At 36.9% G+C, this 23,056-nt stretch overlaps 1 protein-coding gene across 1 annotated transcript in view; it reads right to left on the bottom strand.

Annotated features, from left to right (window-relative positions):
- LOC128645442 (rap guanine nucleotide exchange factor 4-like) overlaps nt 1-23,056 on the bottom strand; it is a 388,555-nt gene that overhangs the window by 17,689 nt on the left and 347,810 nt on the right. Inside the window, exons 24-26 of the mRNA XM_053698451.1 lie at nt 9,657-9,707; nt 9,045-9,132; nt 7,317-7,381 (exon numbers count right to left, since the gene is read on the bottom strand). Coding sequence (XP_053554426.1) covers nt 7,317-7,381; nt 9,045-9,132; nt 9,657-9,707 — 204 coding nt within the window. The remainder of the gene's footprint in view (nt 1-7,316; nt 7,382-9,044; nt 9,133-9,656; nt 9,708-23,056) is intronic.

The following is a 23,056-nucleotide window of genomic DNA, read 5'->3' as shown; positions in this document are numbered from 1 at the left end:
TATTGGTGCGACGCCTTGTCTGAATCGATTTTAGTAGAGACTCCTTTGGAGGAGATTCAAGATAGGATTCAGGTTCTTAAACTAGCCAATTCCTTTATTTCTGATGCTAACATGCACCGTCCTAGCCCACAGGGCGTTGTGGCTAAAATCTTGGTCAGCTGATATTACCTCCAATTCCAAGCTCCTGGCGCTTCCTTAAAAGGGTAAAACCTTGTTTGGACCTGGTTTGGCAGAAATTATTTCTGATATTACGGGTTGGAAAGGGTCTTTTATACCACAAGACAAGAAGAACAGACCTAAAGTAAGTCAAAGTAATTTTCGTTCCTTTCGTAACTTCAAAGGTCAAAAGTCTTCCTCTTCCAAGCAAGAGCAGTCCAAGTTGTCTTGGAATAAGGGGAAGCAATCAAAGAAACCCTCAGCTGAGTCTAAGTCAGCATGAAGGGTCGGCCCCCCATCCAGGATCGGATCAAGTGGGGGCAGACTTTTCCTGTTTTGTCAAGCATGGATACGAGATATGCCAGATCCTTGGGCTGTAGACATAGTATCTCAGGGTTACAAAATAGAATTCAAAACTTTCCCTCCGAGGGGCAGATTCCATCTCTTAAGATTATATGCGTTCAGGACCTTTCCTCCCTGGGAGTGATTGTTCCAGTTCCTGTAAGGGAACAGGGTCTAGGATTCTATTCAAATCTGTTCGTAGTTCCCAAAAAAAGAGGGAACTTTTCAACCCATTTTAGACCTAAAGTGCCTCAACAAGTTTCTCAGGGTACCGTCCTTCAAAATGGAAACTATTTGTTCCATTCTTCCTTTGGTCCAAGAGGGTCAGTTCATGATGACCATAGACCTGAAGGATGCGTATCTTCATGTTCCCATCCACAGGGATCATCACAAGTTCCTGAGATTCGCCTTTCTAGACAAACACTTTCAGTTTGTGACTCTTCCGTTTGGCCTTGCCACAGCTCCCAGAATTTTCTCAAAGGTTCTGGGAGCTCTCTTGGCAGTGATCAGGAAATTGCATTGGCGCCTTACCTGGATGACATTTTAGTTCAGGCACCATCTTTTCAACAAGCAAACTCTCATACAGAGATCTTGTTGTCTTTTTGGATGGAAAATGAATCTGGAAAAGAGTTCCCTTGTTCCAGCTACAAGGGTGGTTTTCTTAGGGACCATCATAGATTCCCTATCTATGAAAATTTTTCTGACGGAGGGCAGAAAATCCAAGATTATTTCTTCTTGCCTCTCTATGTCTACTGTTCAGCCGTCAGTAGCTCAATGTATGGAAGTAATTGGTCTGATGGCCGCTTCCATGGACATCATTCCCTTTGCTCGATTCCATTTGAGAGCTCTGCTGTTATGCATTCTCAGAAAATAAAACGGTAACCATTTGGATCTGTCTCAGAGGATAGATCTAGACCAGTCGACAAGAGACTCTCTCCAGTGTTGGCTTTCTCATGTCCATCTGGCGCAGGTCAGATGCTGCCGGAGATCTTCCTGGGTGATTGTGACCATGGACGCCAGTCTGCTAGGCTGTGGAGCAGTCTGGGACTCGTTAAAGGCGCAGGGACTATTGGCTCCCATAAACATCTTGGAGTTGAGATTTACAATGCTCTGATGGCTTGGCCTCAATTGTCCTTAGCCCAGTTTATCGGGTTACAGTCGGACAACATCACCTCAGTTGCTTACATCAACCACCAGGGAGGTACTCGGAGTTCCTTAGCCATAAAGGAGGTGACTCGGATTATTCAGTGAGCGGAAGCTCACAATTGTTGTCTATCTGCCATCCACATTCCAGGAGTGGACAACTGGGAAGCGGATTTCCTGAGCAGACAGACATTTCATCCCAGGGAGTGGGCTCTCCATCCGGAGGTGTTCTCCAGGTTAACTCTCAAATGGGGGCTGCCGGAGTTGGATCTGATGGCATCTCGGCAGAACGCCAAGCTTCCAAGGTACGGTTCAAGGTCAAGAGATCCTCAGGCAGCTCTGATAGATGCACTGGCAGTTCCTTGGGTGTTCGGTCTAGCATACCTGTTTCCTCAGTTTGCGCTCCTTCCACGAGTCATTGCTCATATCTAACAGGAGAGAGTGTCTGTAATTCTAATAGCTCCTTTATGGCCTCGCAGGATCTGGTATGCAGACCTAGTGAAGATGTCATCTCTGCCACCTTAGAGGTTGCCTCTGAGAAAGGACCTTCTAACTCAGGGTCTGTTCCTCCATCCAAATCTTGTTTCTCTGAAGCTGACTGCTTGGCGATTAAATGCTTAGTTTTGGCAAAGCGCAGGTTTTCTGAGTCGGCTATTAAGACCATGATCCAGGCTCGCAAGCCTGTTATTCAAAAAAATTTACCATAAGGTATGGTGTAAATAGCTATATTGGTGTGAATCCAAGGGCTACTCTTGCAGTAGGGTCAGCATTCCTCGAATTTTGTCTTTTCTCCAGGAAGGTCTGGAGAAAGGGTTGTCAGTCATGTCTCTGAAAGGTCAGATTCTTTTCTTTTATGTAAGAATCTAGCGGATGTGCCAGATGTTCAATCTTCTTGTCAGACCCTGGTCAGAATGAGGCCTGTGTTTAAACCTGTTGCTCCTCCTTGGAGCTTTAACTTTGTTCTTAAAGTTTTGCAGCAGACTCCGTTCAAACCAATGCATTCCATAGATATTAAGTTGTTATCTTGGAAGGTTTTGTTTCTTATTGCTATTTCTTCTGCTCTGAGATTTTGCGAACTCTCAGCTTTGCAGTGTGATTCCCTTACCTTATCTTTCATGCGGATAAGGCAGTCCTGCATACCAAATTGGAGTTTCTCCCTAAGGTGGTTTCGGATAGAAATATTAATCAGGAAATTGTTGTTCCTTCTCTCTGTCCGAATCCTCCTTCCCATAAGGAACGCCTGTTGCACAACCTTGATGTTGTGTGTGCTCTAAAATTCTACCTACAGGCTACTAAGTTTTTTCTCCAGTCCTCTGCCCTGTTTGCTTCTCAGGAAAGCGTAAGGGTCAGAAGGCTACTGCTACTCCTCTTTCCCTCTGGTTGAGAAGTATAATTCTTTTTGCTTATGAGAGTGCTGGTCAGCAGCTTCCTGAGAGAATTACAGCTCATTCCACTAGGGCTGTCTCCTCTTTTTAAGCTTTCAAAAATGAATCTTCTGTGGAACAGATTTGCAAAGCTGCAACTTGGTCCTCTCTGCATACTTTTTCCAAATTCTATACTTTTGCCTCGGCTGAGGCCTCTTTTGGGAGAAAGGTTCTTCAAGCGGTGGTGCCTTCTGTGTAGGTCTGCCAGACTTGTTCTCCCTCCCTATTCATTATGTGTCCTCTAGCTTGGGTATTGGTTGCCACTAGTAATTTGAATGATGTTGTGATGTCTCCATATCTTAGGAAAGAAAACAAAATGTATGCTTACTTGATAAATGTCTTTCTTTCCGGATATGGAGAGTCCACGACCACACCCTTAATTAAGGCAGTTATTTTTTACTAAACCTAATGCACCTTTACACCTTTGTGTTATTCCTTTTTCCATTTTCCTTCGGTCGAATGACTGGGGATTATGGGTAGGGGAGTGTAATTTAACAGCTATGATGTGGTGCTCTTTGTCTCTTCCTGCTGGCCAGGAGTGATATTCCCACTAGTAATTGGAATGATGTTGTGGACTTTCCATATCCGGAAAGAAAGAAATTTATCAGGTAAGCATACATTTTGTTTTTATTTATAAATATTTATTTCTATATATATTTGATGATTTTTTTGTAAAATATATATCTATACCTATATAACTATATGAATATATACAGGTATAGATATACTATACAGATACTGGAATGTAAGATATTTATATCTAAAACACAGTAAAACACATTTTAACATGTTAAAATTGATTAAAAATTATTTTTTATGTTTCAAGGTATTTGAATAGAAAAGGGCTCAAAAGTGCATATATTTGTCTATATATCCTGTTTTTGGATGACACTTTGATGTTTGTCCTGTTTTTCATTTAAGATCTGCCTGGAGTCTCACTTCTGTTTGCTTCAATATCCCTCACTTTCATTTGGGACTTTTGTGGATCGAGCGCTACTCCTCTGTGTACATACTTCTATGCATTTGCTGTTTGGGGCATATTCAGCAGGTCCGCCCGGAGTAGCAGCCAATCCGCTTTCTGCAACAAGGGGGTGTGTCCCCGCCCACTCTCCATTGTGCCGTATCTCCGCCCCTGCTCTGGATTCACAGGCGAGCGCGAATATCGGTGATCCTGTAACTCTGTACTATGTATATACATGTGTATAGTTCGAAAATTGTAGATGTTAAAACTATATTATATATATATGTATATATATATCTATATATGGTATATTTTTTATGATATGTTTGTCTACATATTAAGTTTGGGGTATTTTCCCAATGCTCATACATAGGGGTAGAATTATCAAATGTCGGGTGACATCGATAAATGCCGACAGCATTTGCTGAAATGCTTTTGCAATCCTGCCCCCTGCATATTCACGGCCAATCGGCCGCTAGCAGGGGGTGTCAATCATCCCAATTGTATCTGATCGGGATGATTGCAGTCTATGAGTTAAGGAGCAGCGGTCTTATAACCTGAAGGATCACGCGGAAACAGCAGCGTACGCTGCATGATAAATCTACCCCGTAGTCTTTACATTTTTAATTACACTGTATTATATATATGATTTTGAAGACATAGGTCATAGAGGTTCAAAGGCACTTTCATTCACTTAGACTGAAAAAAGCTACAAAATATAAATAAGAGTCAAAACATAAATTCTAAGTAAATCCCTATGAATCAATTGTCCAGTTAACAATAAAGAAATTACACATTTCACTGAACATCCATTTATTATAAAAAGGATCTTTTTTCAAACCTAAGAAGTCACATTTATTTATTTGTGATTTATCAGGCTAGTTGTTTTTTACAATAAAAATACTCTTCATTAATCCATTAAATTTCCACTTTGCTTTTTTATGTTTTTCTTGTTGCAATACAACACATCAGCGCAATGTCAGTCTACAATGTGTAGATTAGCTATTAAGATTCTTTCTGTTTTTGTTCATGGCCAGGCAGTGGCAACACACATCTTCCTTTTAGCTACTTCTTGTTTTTTTATAATTATTTTTAAAACATTTTAAATGTCTGCTGGAAATATAACTATAAATAAAATGCTAACAAGTCATAACCATATTTATGTCAGACAACAGCTTAACAAACATCTATGTATTTTGAGGTTGGTGTTGGTGTTCAAGTAAATGAATCTGCATGGCCATTACATTTCTTCCTTTGTCATTTTGAGTGGTTATTATTGCAATACTGATATAATATGCTTTGGCCATCCATCTTGAATCCTAAATGTAACCTAAGCGGTTCTTGCATTACTCTATAGGTACTGAAATTATTTGTATATATCATATTAAAGTGACAGTAAAGTCAAAATTAAACAATTGTGATTCAGTTAAAGTGTGCAATTTTAAACAACTTCTCAATTTACTTCTATTATCAAATTTGCTTTGTTCTCTTGGTATCTTTTGGGGATGAGTAAACCTATGTAGGCTGATAGGATCTTAGGAGTGTGTATGTGTCTTTAGCAGTCTATAAAAGCAGTGTTTGCAACTACGTATAACATGACATGAATATAAACAATGTTGCAAACACTGCTTCCAGATAGCTAAAGACACATGCACGCTCTTGAGCTCACCTATGATTACTCTTTACCAAAGGATACCAAGAGAACTAAGCAAAACTGATAATAGAAGTTAATTGGAAAGTTATTTAAAATGTCATGCTCTATCCAATCCATGTACGTGTAATTTTGAATTTACTGTCCCTTTAATGAGAGCAGATCACCACACTAAATGACTATGGATATATTGTGATATTATGATGGTATGCACTGCTAGCTGCATGCAGTTTGTGCTATATGTGCTGGGTAAAGCCTTCATTTGTGACCATATTAAAGTTTCTGCAGCGTATATGTTTAGAAATAAAAGATGAGTTAAAAAGCACAAAGGATATCAGAATCTAAACCTAATAGCTTAATTTAAAGACAAAAGGTAGAGTGGAGATAACATGTTCCCACGTATTAAATGGACATGTCTCTAACTATGTGCTTATCCCCTGTAACACATTGCTACTGTGGAGCAGGACTAGACTGTATACTCATGTACCCACCAATCACATATCATGTTCAAGATATTCCTGCTGCAGCTGCTTAACTATATGTCTACCCCCTTAACAAATCAGAATATTTGAAGAGAAGTGTTAATAATTACAAATTAGAAGCTGAAATTTGTATTAGTAGTAGGTACATGGGGGCCGATTTATCAAGTGTCTGGCCGACATGATCCGCTGTAGCGATCATGTCCGCCAGACATCGATAAATGACGACAGCATACGCTGTCTGCATTTATCATTGCACAAGCAGTTCTGGTGAACTGCTTGTGCAATGCCACCCGTGCAGATTCAGGGCCAATCGGCCGCTAGCAGGGGGTGTCAATCAACCGGATCATATGAGATTGGGCAGATTGATGTCCACAGCCTCAGAGGCGGACCAGTTTAGGAGCAGCGGCCCTAAGACTGCTGCTTCATAACTGCTGTTCCCAGCGAGCCTGAAAGCATCAGGGGCCATTCGGCCCTTGATAAATCGGCCCCATTGAATAGCTATAAAAGTAGCAGAGTGAAATAAGATTTAAAAAATATCATAAATACAAATAATAGTATTCTAAGGTTTTGTTAAGCAGCATTATTTTTGTCATGAAATAAAGGTTAGGCTAAATGTAGTAAATGCAGCATTTTCTTGGTCTCTGTTACTATAATTGCTCAGCGGTTCTAACAGTAGGTGAAAGATCTCAAATGATCTAAATAAATTCAATGAAAATGTATATCTTGATTTATTTTTTAAAGTAATACAATCTATATACATGCAAATAGCACTAAGTGTTACAGCAAAAAGCTATGTGTGACATTGGACCTCTCGCTAAATCTCAGTAAATGTTATTTTGGCTCAGTTAATTAGCCAAATAGGTTAAAGACTTGATTCTTTCCCCATGTTTGATGTCAAAAAAGTTCAATTAGAATTAATTTGCATAATGCCTTTACTTAAAATGTGATTTAGCATTACAAATGAGATGTGCTCACAGATGGGATCGTTCAAACGTCTTAGAAGAAATAGTTTATATTGCTGTAGTTAGCTTAATCTGTTTATTTTATTTATGTGGCACATGCTACAACGGCTTATTGTATCACAATGTCTTTTCCTTAGGAACATAGAAAATGTTTTGTTATGGCTAGGCACCCCTTACCAGCTGTATGATACATACCATTTTCTCAAAGTTCACTAGATTGTCGATAAATGTCTTATTTCCCTCATGGGTAAAAGTCATATCTGTAAAAAAAAAATAACAGAAAATGTTATCCTAAAGGGAAATGAAGCCCACAATTTTTCTTTCATGATTCAGATATATTATACATTGTTAAACAACTTTCCAATTTACTTCTGTTATCAATTTTTCATTATTCTCTTGGTATCTTTTATTGAAGAAGCAGCAATGCACTCCTGGGAGTCAGCAGAACACATTTGTAAGACAATGAAAATGGGCATACAAGTTCAGCCACCAATCAGCAGCTAGCTCCATGCTCCTGAGCCTATCTAGATATTCTTTTCAACAAAGGATACCAAGAGAATGAAGCAAATTAGATAATAAAAGTAAATTGGAAGGTTGTTTAAAACTGTATACTCTATCTAAATCATGAAAGAAAAATGTTGGGTTTAATTTCCCTTTAAAGAGATTATATATATTTTTGTTTCTATGGGTGCACCTCTCTATTCACTGGGACTACCAGGGTCAGTAGTCATATTTAGAGAAATATACTGTACAAAGATAAAATAGAGTGAAGAGGTACTATAAAGAGTACTAGTGAGATCAGTGCTGGATGCCAGAAAAGTATAAACCCAACCAAAATAAAAAAGAAGCATCACCCAATCACACTTCATAACCATTCATAAGTCAACAGCAAGAAGAAAAAAGCAAAGAAAAACTTAACAGTTATTGCAAATTAATAAAATTAATGTAATTAAAAACACCTTAAACCACATAGTCTGGCCAGTCCTCTTTAGCCAAAACCTATAAATATGGTCAAAAATAAATATCCAAATCACAGATCTATTTACAGGCAAGCACACAATAGGTAACTATCATCACTGGTACTTGTACCACGAGTAAAAAAGATCCCTATACCAAAACTATTGGTGACTATTAATTCCCCTCACGGAAACATAAGGGATGGCTACTCACTATCATCTCAAGTTGCCCCATCACAATTGATTAAAAAGTTAATGCCATAACCAATATATCCAAAGCACAACAAAACACTAATTAAAGCCCACCCACATAGGAGGAACGGTCAGAGAACGGTCTGATGTGTACTTCGCACTCTTTTTTTCAAATGCATAACTTTTTCATTATGCATAAATAAGCATTTTATATCTCAAGGTGTTTACTGTCCCTTCCCAAGAGACCATCCTGGAGTCATTTGATGATCATCACTTTAGAAGTCATTTGCACATAATCAGACCTCATCAGGCTTGTAAAGTCATCAGCTAAGGTAAAAAAAAATTGCTGATGACTTCAGAATTATTAGCAGATCATAATACCTTACTGATTATTTCACAAACATGAACAACCAGTGAATGACTCTAGAGTCCTCTCATTTAAATTTTGGCCAAATTTCAGCATGGCTTCTGATGACCAGTCTGGAGTCATTTATTACTTGAGAATGACCCCAGGAAGATCATCCTTTTTGACTAGGGTTTAAGGGACTCGGGCCTAAAGACAGCTGGGTATCACAATAGACTTTCAAAAACGTTTCTCAGGAAAATTCAGGGTAGCTGGTACCATAGAGATTTGTGAGTGATAAAATAAAGATTATGAGAAGCAGCAGCCTCATAAAATTATGGCTGAAGTTAGGTAAAGTTTTTTTTTTTTTTTGCTACATCCATCTTTAAAAACACAAAAAAAAACTGCAATATTTTTAAATGAGCTTATTACCTTTGATAAGTAAGGGTGTAAACGGAATGATTGGAGGGTCTAGTTTGGCTATTGTGAGTCTGTAAGCTCTGTGGTTTCGAGATGGATCCTGGAAGAAATGAAAATCATAGTAAGAAATTACAAAGCTCATTATTATTGCTACTTTACAACCCTATTAACTAATGCGTTTACATTCTCTTCATACTCATCCCTAGATAAAAAAAAACATATAACTTTCAAATCAATGACTATAGCCCTATTCTAATATTTAGATCCTGGGCCTGGTATTCAACACCTCACTGAATAGAAATCAGCAAAATCTTTAGGATTTTTAGACGTTGTATTGTAATGTAGGAATCTCTGTTTCACATAAAGAACACTACCTAGCAAAAAAATGTAAGGGCTGACGAGACTTATCTTGTCTGAGCGGCGAGGATTTGAATATCAAGCCCCCAGACAGGAAACACCAGAAGCAATGTGCTAAATGATGTATACGTTGTTGTTTAATTACATAGTTTAATACAAGTTAAAGTTAATTAAACTTTTAACCAATACATGCATATATTACTTCAATCATGTAAAAATAAAGGCCAAATTTAGAATGTTACATTTACTCATGAAAAGAAAACTTACCATTAAATTTTCAAATTCAGCATAAATCTTTCTAAACTTGCTTGGAAGTTTCTATTTAAAACACAAAAAGATAATTGAATTGCAGATATAAATTAAAATGCAACGTATACAATGTCAAATAAACAATCAATAAAAAAGAAGGAGATGAGAGAAAAGACATCTATTTGCACAGTTTACTTTCAATTAAAAAGTAACCTTTAATACGCATAGATTAATATATTACAATAATTTTAGTATAGATATAGAATTAGATAACTGAATAAATGTAATGCTAAAACATGAGTTATTTTATTATGTATGTGTGTGTGTGTGTGTATATATATATATATATATATATATATATATATATATATATATATATATATATGTAAATATGTACCCTGGGTAGTGCTTGCTGATTGGTGGCTTTATTTAGCCACCAATTAGCAAGCACTACCCAAGTTGCTGAACCAAAAATGGTCCGGCTCCTCAGCTGACATTTCGGCCTTTTCAAATAAAGATACCAAGTGAACGAAGAAAAATTGATAATAGGAGTAAATTAGAAAGTTGCTTAAAATTGCATGCTCTATCTGAATCATGAAAGAACAAATTTGGGTTTCATATCCCTTTAACATATGAGGAATTTTGTAAAAGATATAAATTTAAAAGGGACATGAAACACTTCATGATTCAGACAGAACATACATGGCTGCACACATATGCCTCTTTTAATTGGCTTATTTAATGTGCTCAGCTAGCTCCCAAATAAGTAGTCATTTTTTTAAGTTATTTTATGTTCATTAAAACTAGGAGCTTGATGATCAAAAATGTATCAGCATTGGAGAGACATTTCACAAAACCTTCACACTTTGTTTTTGAGCATTGTATTCTAATGTAGATCTCTTCTTCATATCTAAACTGCATAGCAAGATAAACAGTAATATACTATAAAATAGTTTTTCCTTTAATGTGTTAAGAACTATTTAATAGCTAAAATAGTTAAAATAATTACAAAATTACCTGTAAAATAAATACTAACCTAAGTTACAATTAAACCTAACACTACACTATCAATAAATTAATTAAATAAACTACCTACAATTACCTACAATTAACCTAACACTACACTATCAATAAATTCATTAAATACAATTCCTACAAATAAATACAATTAAATAAACTAGCTAAAGTTACAAAAAATAAAAAAATATTTACAAACATAAGAAAAATATTACAATTTTAAACTAATTACACCTACTCTAAGCCCCCTAATAAAATAACAAAGCCCCCCAAAATAAAAAAATGCCCTACCCTATTCTAAATTACTAAAGTTCAAAGCTCTTTAACCTTACCAGCCCTGAACAGGGCCCTTTTTCAGCTCTTTTGCCTGTAAAAAAAAAACATACAATACCCCCCCCAACATTACAACCCACCACCCACATACCCCTAATCTAACCCAAACCCCCCTTAAATAAACCTAACACTAAGCCCCTGAAGATCTTCCTACCTTATCTTCACCCTGCCAGGTTCACCGATCCGTCCTGAAGAGCTCCTCTGATGTCCTGATCCAAGCCCAAGCGGGGGGCTGAAGAGGTCCATGATCCGGCTGAAGTCTTTATCCAAGCGGGAGCTGAAGAGGTCCATGATCCGGATGAAGTCTTCATCCAAGCGGGAGCTGAAGAGGTCCATGATCCGGATGAAGTCTTCATCCAAGCGGGAGCTGAAGAGGTCCATGATCCGGATGAAGTCTTCTATCAACTGCATCTTCAATCTTCTTTCTTCCGGATCCATCTTGCAGACCTCCGACGCGGAACATCCTCTTCTCCCGACGCCTACTAGCCGAATGACGGTTCCTTTAAGGGACGTCATCCAAGATGGCGTCCCTCGAATTCCGATTGGCTGATAGGATTCTATCAGCCAATCGGAATTAAGGTAGGAATATTCTGATTGGCTGATGGAATCAGCCAATCAGACTCAAGTTCAATCCGATTGGCTGATCCAATCAGCCAATCAGATTGAGCTTGCATTCTATTGGCTGTTCCGATAGAAACCGGCGTTAGCCCAGAAAGCTCTTAACTACTGACTTTTTTCCTGCGGCTGGAGTTTTGTCGTTAGATGTCTAATGCTTACTTCAGAAACGACTCTAAATACCGGAGTTAGAAAAATCCCATTGAAAAGATAGGATACGCAAAGTCGCGGCTGAAAAGTGAGCGTTAGACCCTATTTTGAGTGACTCCAAATACCGGCGGTAGCCTAAAACCAGCGTTAGGAGCCTCTAACGCTGGTTTTCACGGCTAACGCCAAACTCCAAATCTAGGTCTAAGTGTTTTGAAGCCACAACCTACTAAAATGGGTTGAGCCTGTAGGTATAATCAGATCTCATTACTTTATCACATTGTGTACACATACATACTTCTTTATCTTATATCTGTCCATAAACCAATTACTAATACTTGGAGAGAAGAATGGAAAATTAACATTTTATTACCTTATCTCATCTATACCCCACTGGTAGTGTAATTTCTTCTACTGGCTGTGTTTACACAGCTTAGCCTTAAGGCCAAAAACTTTCAGGATGGGTGGGGATACAACAGGCTAAATCAACTATTTCTAATGCCATTATAAGGGTAATGGAAACACTTGTAAACAATTGAATACACTCCAGCAGGTAAAGTGGATCATTGGGAATAAATGAAAGGGGAGACAACTTTTGAGTAAACTGTCCCTTTAAGCTAAAATGTGCCTTTTTTAAATGATTTATGGGACCTTGTCGAACTAATGAGATTTCTTAGATAATCAATCCAGACCAAAGTGCTTTAGATCATTGGGCCCTAAATCTCCTCCGTGTTCACTGGAGGTTACATTATTTGTGAATTTAGAACCTGGTGTGAAAATACAGGACACTTTTTTACAAAATAAATTCAATATTTTTTCTAATATAATCTGTATGTTGTTATCATTATCTTAGTGTTAATATTCCTACTTTAAAATATGACAATGAAAAGTTCAGCAACAATAGGAAATTATATTCTATGCTATTTAAGATCTTCAATCAAGAAACATAATAATTAACAATTTCCAACTGAAGAAAACAAATTGTGATTTGATGAGAAATGTGTTTTTAACATTACAATGCTGTCCATCAGAGTATAACACTGGAAAAAAAGCATAAACTGGTATCCCTCTTATTCAAGATGAGCCCATTCATCTGAGATGTGACTGTGAAATGATGTGACCATATACGCACACTTTCTGAGGCACCATCTCCTACTGAGCTTGTGCAAGGCTTCAGTGTATATGTCTGTGATTGGCTAAACCAGGGAACGGCAAATCTAACTCAATTTTGAAATTTGTCTGAAATTTTTTTACTGCTCACTTTAATTTCATGCCCAGTCACTTTTTAACAGTAAATATAAGTAAAAGATCATAATGTTCTCCATGGATTATAAGGATGAAGTGAATAATATCATAAGGGAAGCTCTTAGCTCTGTTTAGCGCCTGGTATATCTATTATTAATACATCTTAAAGCAGAATTGAATTTCCCTAAAGATAGTATGCTTCAGTTGTGTGACCCAATTCTAGTATGACAGGGTAGCTGAGCTGTCTGCGACTGGGACAGCAACGCATATATATATAATAGCCAACAAGCGTTCTCAATCTATGCAAGTTTGAGAGTAGGCTCAATGTATTATGAGATTTATTAGATGTCTGCTAGCCTTTAATTACTTCTTACCCACATATAACAGGTCTATGGGACAGGTACCGATAGTTATAGCCAGCAAGCTGGGTGCTTGTTTATTGAACTGTTCTTAGCCCATTCTCATAAACTTTATATTTACTAGATTAGGGAATCTTGTTTGTAGACATTCTGTTAGAGCAGCTTTAGTTGTCTCCTATTCTTAAAGGGACAGTCTAGTCAAAATAAAACTTTCATGATTCAGATAGGGCATGTCATTTTAAACAACTTTGAACTTTCCAATTGACCTTTATCATCACATTTGCTTTGTTCCCTTGGTGGTATTTTTTAAAAGCTAAACCTAGCTAGGCTCAAACTGATTTCTAAATCCGTTAAAAACCGCCTCTTAGCTCAAAGTATTTTGAAAGTTTTTCACAGTTAGACAGTACTAGTTAATGTGTGTCATATAGATAACATTGTGCTCACTCCCGTGGAGTTATCTAGGAGTCTGCACTGATAGGCTAAATTGCATGTCTGTCCAAAGCACTGAGATAAGGGGGCAGTCTGCAGAGGCTTAGATACAAGGTACCAGAATTGGTGTTACCACACACTTAGTAAATAACTTATGATTGTACCTGATAGCTCAATATTAGCTTATATTACATCTTCCCTTTCTACAATAGTACATAAGTTCCATTATGTTTTCTTATCCCATGGAACAATACGTTTCCTTTTTCATCTTTATATTCTCCCCTTAATATTTTTCTCTGCATAGCTCCGAAGTACATAGGGGCCGATTTATTAATGTGCGAGCAGACATGATACGATGTAGCGTATCATGTCTGCCGCACATCGTTAAATGCCGACAGCATACACTGTCGGCATTTATCATTGCACAAGCAGTTCTGGTGAACTGCTTGTGCAATACCACCCCCTGCAGATTTGCGGCCAATTGACCGCTAGCAGGGGGTGTCAATCAGCCCGATCGTATAGGATTGTGCGGATTGAAGACCGTAGCCTCAGAGGCAGTGGACAAGTTATAGAGCAGCGGTCTTTAGACTGCTACTTCATAACTACTGTTTCAGAAACGGGGGCATCAAGCTCCATTCGGAGCTTGATAATTCGGACCCTTAGGCTCAAGAAGCTAATTTCTTTCTTTCTTGAGGGAAATCTCTGAACATTGTGTTTGGATATATACTGGAGATAAAGATGTTCCTATTATATACATTTTAATACCCCTACTATACCAACATAGACGTGAATGGGTCCAAAAGTGGCCATTGATTTTCATTTAGGGGACTAATTCTGTATTAGCAAATATTTTGAAGGATAATATTACTATTAAGCAATTGAATATGTCCTGTGTTGTCACTTTTTTGTTATTCTAAACTATTCTTAACTCTATACCGCTAACTCCGCCCCCCCAATATTGTTTACTTTGGTAAACATGGGAAAATGTGTCCCGTGGCCTATTTCCCTAAATCATTATTTTAGATGTTTTATGTTAATTTCACAACAATATTCGCTTCTCCCCTATAGTTCTGTGTTAAATGCTTATTACCCTTTCTGTACAGACCATTCCACCGCGAGACATTTATACATTTATTATTATTATTATTATCGGTTATTTGTAGAGCGCCAACAGATTCCGCAGCGCTAACTAATTTAGACATTTTTTTTGTACGGTGGCATTATGTATTTTCTTTTGAACAATTTTGTGTCATTTCCACATTTGATTGTATGTCAATTTGGAAAAGCGTATTGTATTGATTGTCTGTCTGTTTATTAACAGGATAGTATTATTACATAGTCAATAGTTTTGCTCTCTTCCTTTCAAAAAGACATCTTCTAGTATATAGAGACCCAAGAGTGGCCTCTTTAGTTTGAGGAGGGCAATCTAACTCTCAACTATAAATAAAAATAAGGATGCTGTAGGTATTAAATGCTAACTAGAGATTATATTTAACTCCATTTAAGTAAGCCTAACCCAATATATAATTTAGTATTTATGACTTCTATTATTACTTCTTATTATTTATGGTTACACTGTAATATGATTGATCTTGTAATTCCATATAGACACATATATTCAATCTGTCATATAATTAAATATATGAGTTGATCTATATATTTTGAGATATTTGAACTGGATATCCTCAATAAAAATATATTGGGGAAAAAAAAGGATACCAAGAGAGCAAAGCAAATTTAATGATAAAAGTAAGTTTAAAAAGTTGTTTAAGATTGCATGGCCTATCTGAATCAGGAAAGTTTAATTTTGACTAGACTGTCCCTTTAATACTGTCAGACTGTCTGCCAGTACCTAAGATGGTGGTCAGAAGTGCAGGAGTGTGGGGAAGAGTTGTTTGGGAGGGATCAGGGAGGTGAGAAATGCCCGGTGGGAGTATAATCCCTGCATTAAAATACTATTCCCCTTCCAGCTAACTAATTAACTAGTTCACTGCCGGGAATGTCATAACGTAGTGTGCTGTTACAATTAGTGGCCTTCTAATTACATAAAAGCTAATTGAAGCTATGCATGTCTGCTATTTCTGAACAAAAAAGGGCCCCAGAGAACCTTTACAACTATTTGTCTTATGACTGCAGTAGTTCTGTGTAAATAATTCCAAAGTTTGTGAAAAAGTTAACAATTTTTTTAATAGCATTTAAATATACCAAAATCAGCCTAGATCAACACCTCGGGTTATCTACTTAAAATAAATATACAGTTCTGATAGGTAAATAAAAAAGGCTCTATGTATATTTAAATGGAGTGATAAGAAAAATGCTAAATTTTCTTCGTGCAAGTTTTTGTCTGAAATTCTGAAGGGAATGGGATAATTACTGATATATACTATCTATGCATATATAAAGAGAATTTGTTTTATGTCTTTTTTAAAAGAGAAAAAAGGGTACCTGTGAGATTTGCTATTAAAGAAGACAAATCAATCATGTTCACCTTATCAGGAGCAAACACAAATGTACAATATGTTAAAACATTATACATCTATTGTGAAGTACAAAACATTAAACCTATATGTAAATACTCTATGCATTAAACAGTAACAAAATACAAACACATATACAATGGCATATGTAACATCATATGTGGTACAACCATTATGTAATGCAACAATGTTATAATAAGAATACTATGATTATTTATGATATATCTAGGTTGTTGATGTTATTGTTTCTTGCAGGATCAAACATTTTTCCAGTAAGCCCACTCCAGAGGTCCCTAAACTAAGCATACAGTGTAATTTCAGTAAAAAAAAACATTGTTTTTATATATATGATATGAATGTGAAACGCTTGCATTAGGCTCTTTTTGGAGCAAATCTGTGCAAATGCAGATCTTATTGTGTAGCACTTTCACAAGAAGGAACTTATATGAGTGTAACTGTAATTTAAATACATTTATGTTGTGTTTGGCGTAACGTTTTAATAACGCACTACCCTTTACGTTGTCAGTAGTGGTAACACGATGAGTGTAAATCACAATTGCACTCTTGCGATCACATTTACTTTCAACTTGTAATATGAACACTATTTCCATTGCGCGCAAGAAGCCAAAAAAACATTTCTTGCACACACAAGTTAGCGCACCACTAAAATTGTACATTGTTCCACGCTCTCTAGAGAGGCCAAAAAACAAATTATGTAACCTGCAAATGCTGCAAATCAAATTTGCAGTATAGACAATTTGCAGCATTTTGAGAACATAGTTTACAGATTTTACTTTTTGTCCTCTCTATGGAATGTGGGACAAAAGACAAATAAAACAATGTGGAGGGGATTGCACCACATAGTGTAACATTGCAACACAATTAAAGAATAAAATGATCCAAAATGAATTACTCACATTCAGGTGAGCACTAGTGACAGGCTGATATCAAACAGTTATCAGCTGACTAAATCTCGGGCCAATGTGCTCTGCCTCAAGGAATGGAGAGCGCACACCAAAAGCAAACACAGGAGTGAATTGAGTTCAGTAAAATGTATTAAGAACTGCAACTCGATTCTCAGCTGTATCTAGCGGTTTCATCAGACATACACAAATGCAAGAAATGTTCATATCCTTTTATGAGCAACAAGACATCAGAAAATGTATTAATCAATTTATTAGTGGCCAAGTTTTTTATATAACATTTTTTTTTCCAGCATTATCTTAAAGGTTGTATTTCTATACTGACTGCACATTTTAAGGTTCCCTCCAAATTCTTTTGTTTTCAAATGAACATTAAAGGCCCCCCCATTAGATTTTCCATGAAGGAAATAGCCTTGTTGCATCTTTTGAACAGTTCATTTTTGTTCTAAGTTAACAAAAAGTCTGATCGCATTTGTGTTAAATTGAACAGAACGGCCGCTGATTAGATGATGGACTCTGAAGGGATGAAAAAAGGGAAATGCGACGGCAAAATAAACAGAAAACATAATCCTCATCCTAAAACAAGAGCAATGCAACCTATACACACTAGAGGTGCACATTTATATTGTATTTCCTTTCTGTTTCACTGCTCATATTATTTATGCTATTTTTTTATAGTTAGGATAGCTTTTTCTGTTCAACGGCACTCTCCCATTACTGGTTCTCTTGCCCAATGTCTCAATATGATAGCAAAACCAACGCCACCAGCACATTAATGATTAGAACAGTAGTCAGCAGAATCAACAAATTAAAATGGTAAACTGGTGTAGGTTATTTATATTCACAAACTATAATTCGTCTATTGTTAGCTCTGCCAGATGTCGTTTTGGCCTCCTGTTGATTTCTATGAATATGATGAGTTTAAAGGTGGTGAATTTAGAAATCTATTCAGGATTCAGTTTTGGCCTCCTTGAAGAAATGTTAACACACTGGTTAGTGCACATCTAAAGGAAAATAGGTTTTATTGCCCTACCTAGAATGAAACTATTGAGACAGTATGGAAACCCTAAACTAAGTTTTGTTTTTTGTTTTTTAATGGTATGATGCTTTCATCATTTGAAGTAACAGAAATATGATTATTTATGATATTTCCTGGTTCTGCGTGTAAAATAACTGGTTTAAAATATTTAAAGCTGTGGTTTGGATAATGAACTTTGCAGAATGCAATCTCTGGCTACAGTGAACAAAAACAATTTACAGGAAATACAAGTAAAATAAAAAATAAAAGCACAAAGTTTTTTTGTTTGATTTTATTATTATTATTATTATTATTATTATTATCGGTTATTTGTAGAGCACCAACATATTCCGCAGCGCTATAAACATAGGCGGTATACAAGGTAGAAGTTATAGGGATCAAATGGGTAGAGGGCCCTGTCTAGAGTCGCACTGTTGTAGACAGCTCTTGTAAAGGTGATCTGGGCTCTTAGGCTTACATGCTAAGGGGGTTCATGGCGGATAGCAATGGAGGAGAGGAACTGGTATTAGGAAAGGTTAGTGTAGGTTGTATGCATCCCTGAAAAACACAAATGCACGGATGTATAAATAGCACAGAGGCACGGATGTATGAATAGCAGTGCACTTTATTCAGGTGAGCAGCCATAAAAAAAAGTCAGTAAAATGGAAGAGCTAGGTCTTACTCGTTTCGGCTATAAACTGCCTTACTCATAGACCCTAGTATTCCATATACACAATAAGACATTTATAGCCTAAGAAATTACACACACAGCAACAGTGACAAATCTCCCCCTTCTTAAAGTAACATCATAACTTCTTAATTGGCTACTAAATGACATAGACTATTCAATCTCTATCTCTAGGTTCATATAACAAAACTATCATTCACTTAATACTGTTGTAAACATCATAACATATACTAAACTCTTTAATTTCTCTATCTCAGGATATATGTATATAGTATTGTTATTCATAGATTTAATTTTAATCATCATTGCATATACCAAATTGTTGTATACATGTTGTACCTACTCATATACTCAGCAGACTAGATTATGGGTAAGCAAGACTTACGTATTTAAATATACAGACAGAGACTAACTATATATCACATTTTACCAAAAATGAATTATGTCTCCATCAATGTTAAAGCTCTGGGGTACCCGGGTGCGTAAGGTAAAAATCCAAAAAGCTTCTCACTTTTTTAGCAAAGCTTCCATATCACCACCTCTAGATGGACGTTTAATCTGTTCCAGAATGCACCATTTGAAGCTTTTTGTATCTCCAAAGTGTTGTGAGATGAAATGTGTGGCTAATGTCTCGTATTCTCTCTCGTGCTTGACGGGTAGAACACCCTACATACTGTAAATTGCATTGTTGACACCATGCCTAGTATACAATAAACATTGATCTACAGTTAGTACATGAATATATACTACATACCTTTTGTGTGGTTGTAGACTGAAACATGTTGCTAACCACAGTATGCTCACAAGCCTTGCATGTGCGGCTTCCGCACCTATAGTGACCTTCCCATTGGAGCCAACTAGATAGGGTCGATCTATCAGTTTTCTGATCTTTGATCCTACTAGGAGCCAAAATGTTACCAAAAGATTTATTCTTCTTACTTACAAATTTGCACCCACCTTAAGCAACTTTATGCTATATTTTATCTCCTAACAGAATAGAAAAGTGTCTTTTTACAATGTTGCAAATTTGTTGATATTGTGATGACTATGTGATAACAAATACTGGTTTGGTTATTGGTTTCTTATGTTTAAGGCCCTCCCCCAGCAAGTCCAATCTATTCATCTCCTTAACCTGGCAAAAAGCTTTGTCAATAATGTGACTTGGATATCCACGTTGAGCCAATCGTGATTTAAGGTCCTCACTTTCTTGTAAAAATATTGAATCTTCAGTGCAATTGCGTTTAATACACAAAAATTGACCTTTCACTATGACGAATCTGCAGTGCTTGGGGTGAAAACTCCTAGCATGTAGGAGTGTATTTGGCGAAATTATTTTCCTATATAAAGTAGCAATAACTCTATGACTTTCCTCATCTCCACAAAGCACTAAATCCAGATAAGGCATACTTTTTTGTGTGAAAAGAATAAGTAAATCTCAGACCAAAATCACTGCTATTAAGATAGTAAACAAAAGAAATGCATTGTTCCTCTGATCTAATCCAAACAAAAATCAAATCCTCAATATACCGCTTGTACATTGAGATATACTGTTTAAATGGATTTTCCTCTGCAAATTTGGTACAGCTCCCATCACCCCATAAAGAGGTTGGCATAGGAGGGGGTGAACTTCACCCCCATAGCTGTCCCACATCTCTGCAGAAAGAAAGATCCATTAATTTCAAAATAATTATGTGTAAGCAAAAATTCTAAAGCATATAAAATTAATTCTAAAAGCTCCGGAGAATAGTTAGAGAACTTGCTGAGGAAAAACCTGATGGCATCAATCCCTAACATATGGGTGATAGATGTATACAGACTTGTTACATTTACTGTCAGCCATGACATATTTATGGTCCAAGTGATGTTTTCAATAAAGGAGAGAAGATATTTAGTATCACACAGGTAAGATGGAAGTAATTTAACGAATGGTTTTATAAATGAATCAATCTAATTGGATAAGTTCTCAAATATCAAGTCAATACCTGCCACTATAGGTCTACCAGTGGCATTAGTGAGTGATGTATGGACTTTTGGAAATAAATGAAAAATTGGCACTACTGGAGACTGTATAAAAAGATACTCAAAAGTAGACTGGTCAATAATATTGAGATACACTGCTTCATCTAATACATTACGTAACTCTTTCTGATATTTAAGGGTTGGGTCATTTAGTAATGCGACAAAGGCCTGATTATCATTTTACTGTCTGAGTGCTTCAGTAATATACAAAATACAAAGTCAATTGACTCAGCACACAACGGTCCTTGTGCCAGCTACCCAAGAGACCCACTCCAGTCTCTAAAGTAATATCCAAACACACTCCAAAAAGAGTAGCAGCAAACAATTGTGTTTATTGGGTACAACACAGCATTAACAGCAACGTTTCGGTATTGCTACCTTACTCATGAATAAGGTAGCAATACCGAAACGTTGCTGTTAATGCTGTGTTGTACCCAATAAACACAATTGTTTGCTGCTACTCTTTTTGGAGTGTGTTTGTGCTTCAGTAATATAGTCAGTTTTATTCATTATGACTATAGAGCTTATCGGCCTGTCTTATAACCAAATGATCCTTTTTGAGCAAAAATTGAATGGCATCCTTTTCAGTTTTTGTAAGATTAGAGGGGGTAATAGTGGTTTTCTCTGAGAGTGATATTAAATCCTGTTCTACCCAACTATGAAATAGTTCCAAACAAGTCCCCCGAGATTTAGTAGGGTAGAAGATCGATTTTGGTGAAAAACCAACATGAGCGGTTTTAACAGTCTATACCATATCTAGATTCAAGTTTAAAAAGAGTGAAAGTGTCTTTAGCAATGTAAATGGTGTCAAATATATTAAATTTAGTTGAAGGGACAAACCCCAGACCATATCCCAGTACTTGTGTCTCAATATCAGTAAGTTGGTCAGAGGATAAGTTTACTACATTTAGGTGTTGTACTTGTGAGTGCGTAAAGATCTGAGAGTTTAGTGCCCTGCTCTTCCTCTTTCCCCGCCTCTTGTTTGGCCTCCTCCTTTTCTGATTGCCCCCCTGTGAAAATCCTTCTGTGTTCCTTGTTCTTGAAGGGGGGGTGGTAGATATGCTACCCATAACCCCTAAATCTATTGTGGGGGCAGTTGAAAGTGTGCTCAATTGAGGGGAAGGGGCTCCCAAATATAATAATTCAGCTTGATGGGCCTCTGCAGAGCTAACTCCTGATTCATGGTTTTTAGAATAGGCCTATGTGAACTATCTGACTTAGTTGTAATGTCAGTGTCAGATACAGGCATAGATACAGTGTTGGTATCATGAGTAGGAGGAGCACACTTCTCAGTTGAGTCAATGTCTGTATTTTAAAATGACACCTGTTTGGAATGGGGTGATCTAGACCTTTGTCTGCCCACCCTACCTCTTCTAAAGTTATTCCTAGGTTCAAATGTGGGCCATCTATACACATTGTGCTGTGTGTAATTCTGCTTGTCTCTATCAAACTTATTGTACTTTAAATTGTCAATTTCTAATTTAACTTTAGAGACAGTATCTTTTAAAAAGGAAATTTATGCTTACCTGATAAATTGATTTCTTCTACGATACGACGAGTCCACTGATTCATCCTTACTTGTGGGATATTATCCTCCTGCTAACAGGAAGTGGCAAAGAGCACCACAGCAGAGCTGTATATATAGCTCCTCCCATCTCTCCACCCCCAGTCATTCGACCGAAGGTATAGGAAGAGAAAAGCTAAAAGGTGCAGAGGTGACTGAAGTTTTTTAAAAGTATAATCTGTCTAAAAAGACAGGGAGGGCCGTGGACTTGTTGTATCGTAGAAGAAATCAATTTATCAGGTAAGCATAAATTTCCTTTTCTTCTACTAGATACGACGAGTCCACGGATTCATCCTTACTTGTGGGATACAATACCAAAGCAAAAGGACACGGATGAACGGGAGGGACAAGACAGATACCTAAATGGAAGGCACCACTGCTTGAAGAACTTTTCTCCCAAAAACAGCCTCAGAAGAAGCAAAAGTATCAAATTTGTAAAATTTTGAAAAAGTATGAAGGGATGACCAAGTCGCAGCCTTACAAATCTTTCAACAGAAACATTGTTTTTAAAAGCCCATGTGGAAGCCACAGCTCTAGTAGAATAAGCCGTAATCCTTTCAGGAGGCTGCTGTCCAGCAGTCTCA

This window comes from Bombina bombina, chromosome 1 (genome assembly GCF_027579735.1).
Source record: "Bombina bombina isolate aBomBom1 chromosome 1, aBomBom1.pri, whole genome shotgun sequence".
Classification (NCBI taxonomy): Eukaryota; Metazoa; Chordata; class Amphibia; order Anura; family Bombinatoridae; genus Bombina; species Bombina bombina.
The sequence above is the reverse complement of the archived record's forward strand: the minus strand, read 5'-3'. Positions and strand labels throughout refer to the sequence as shown.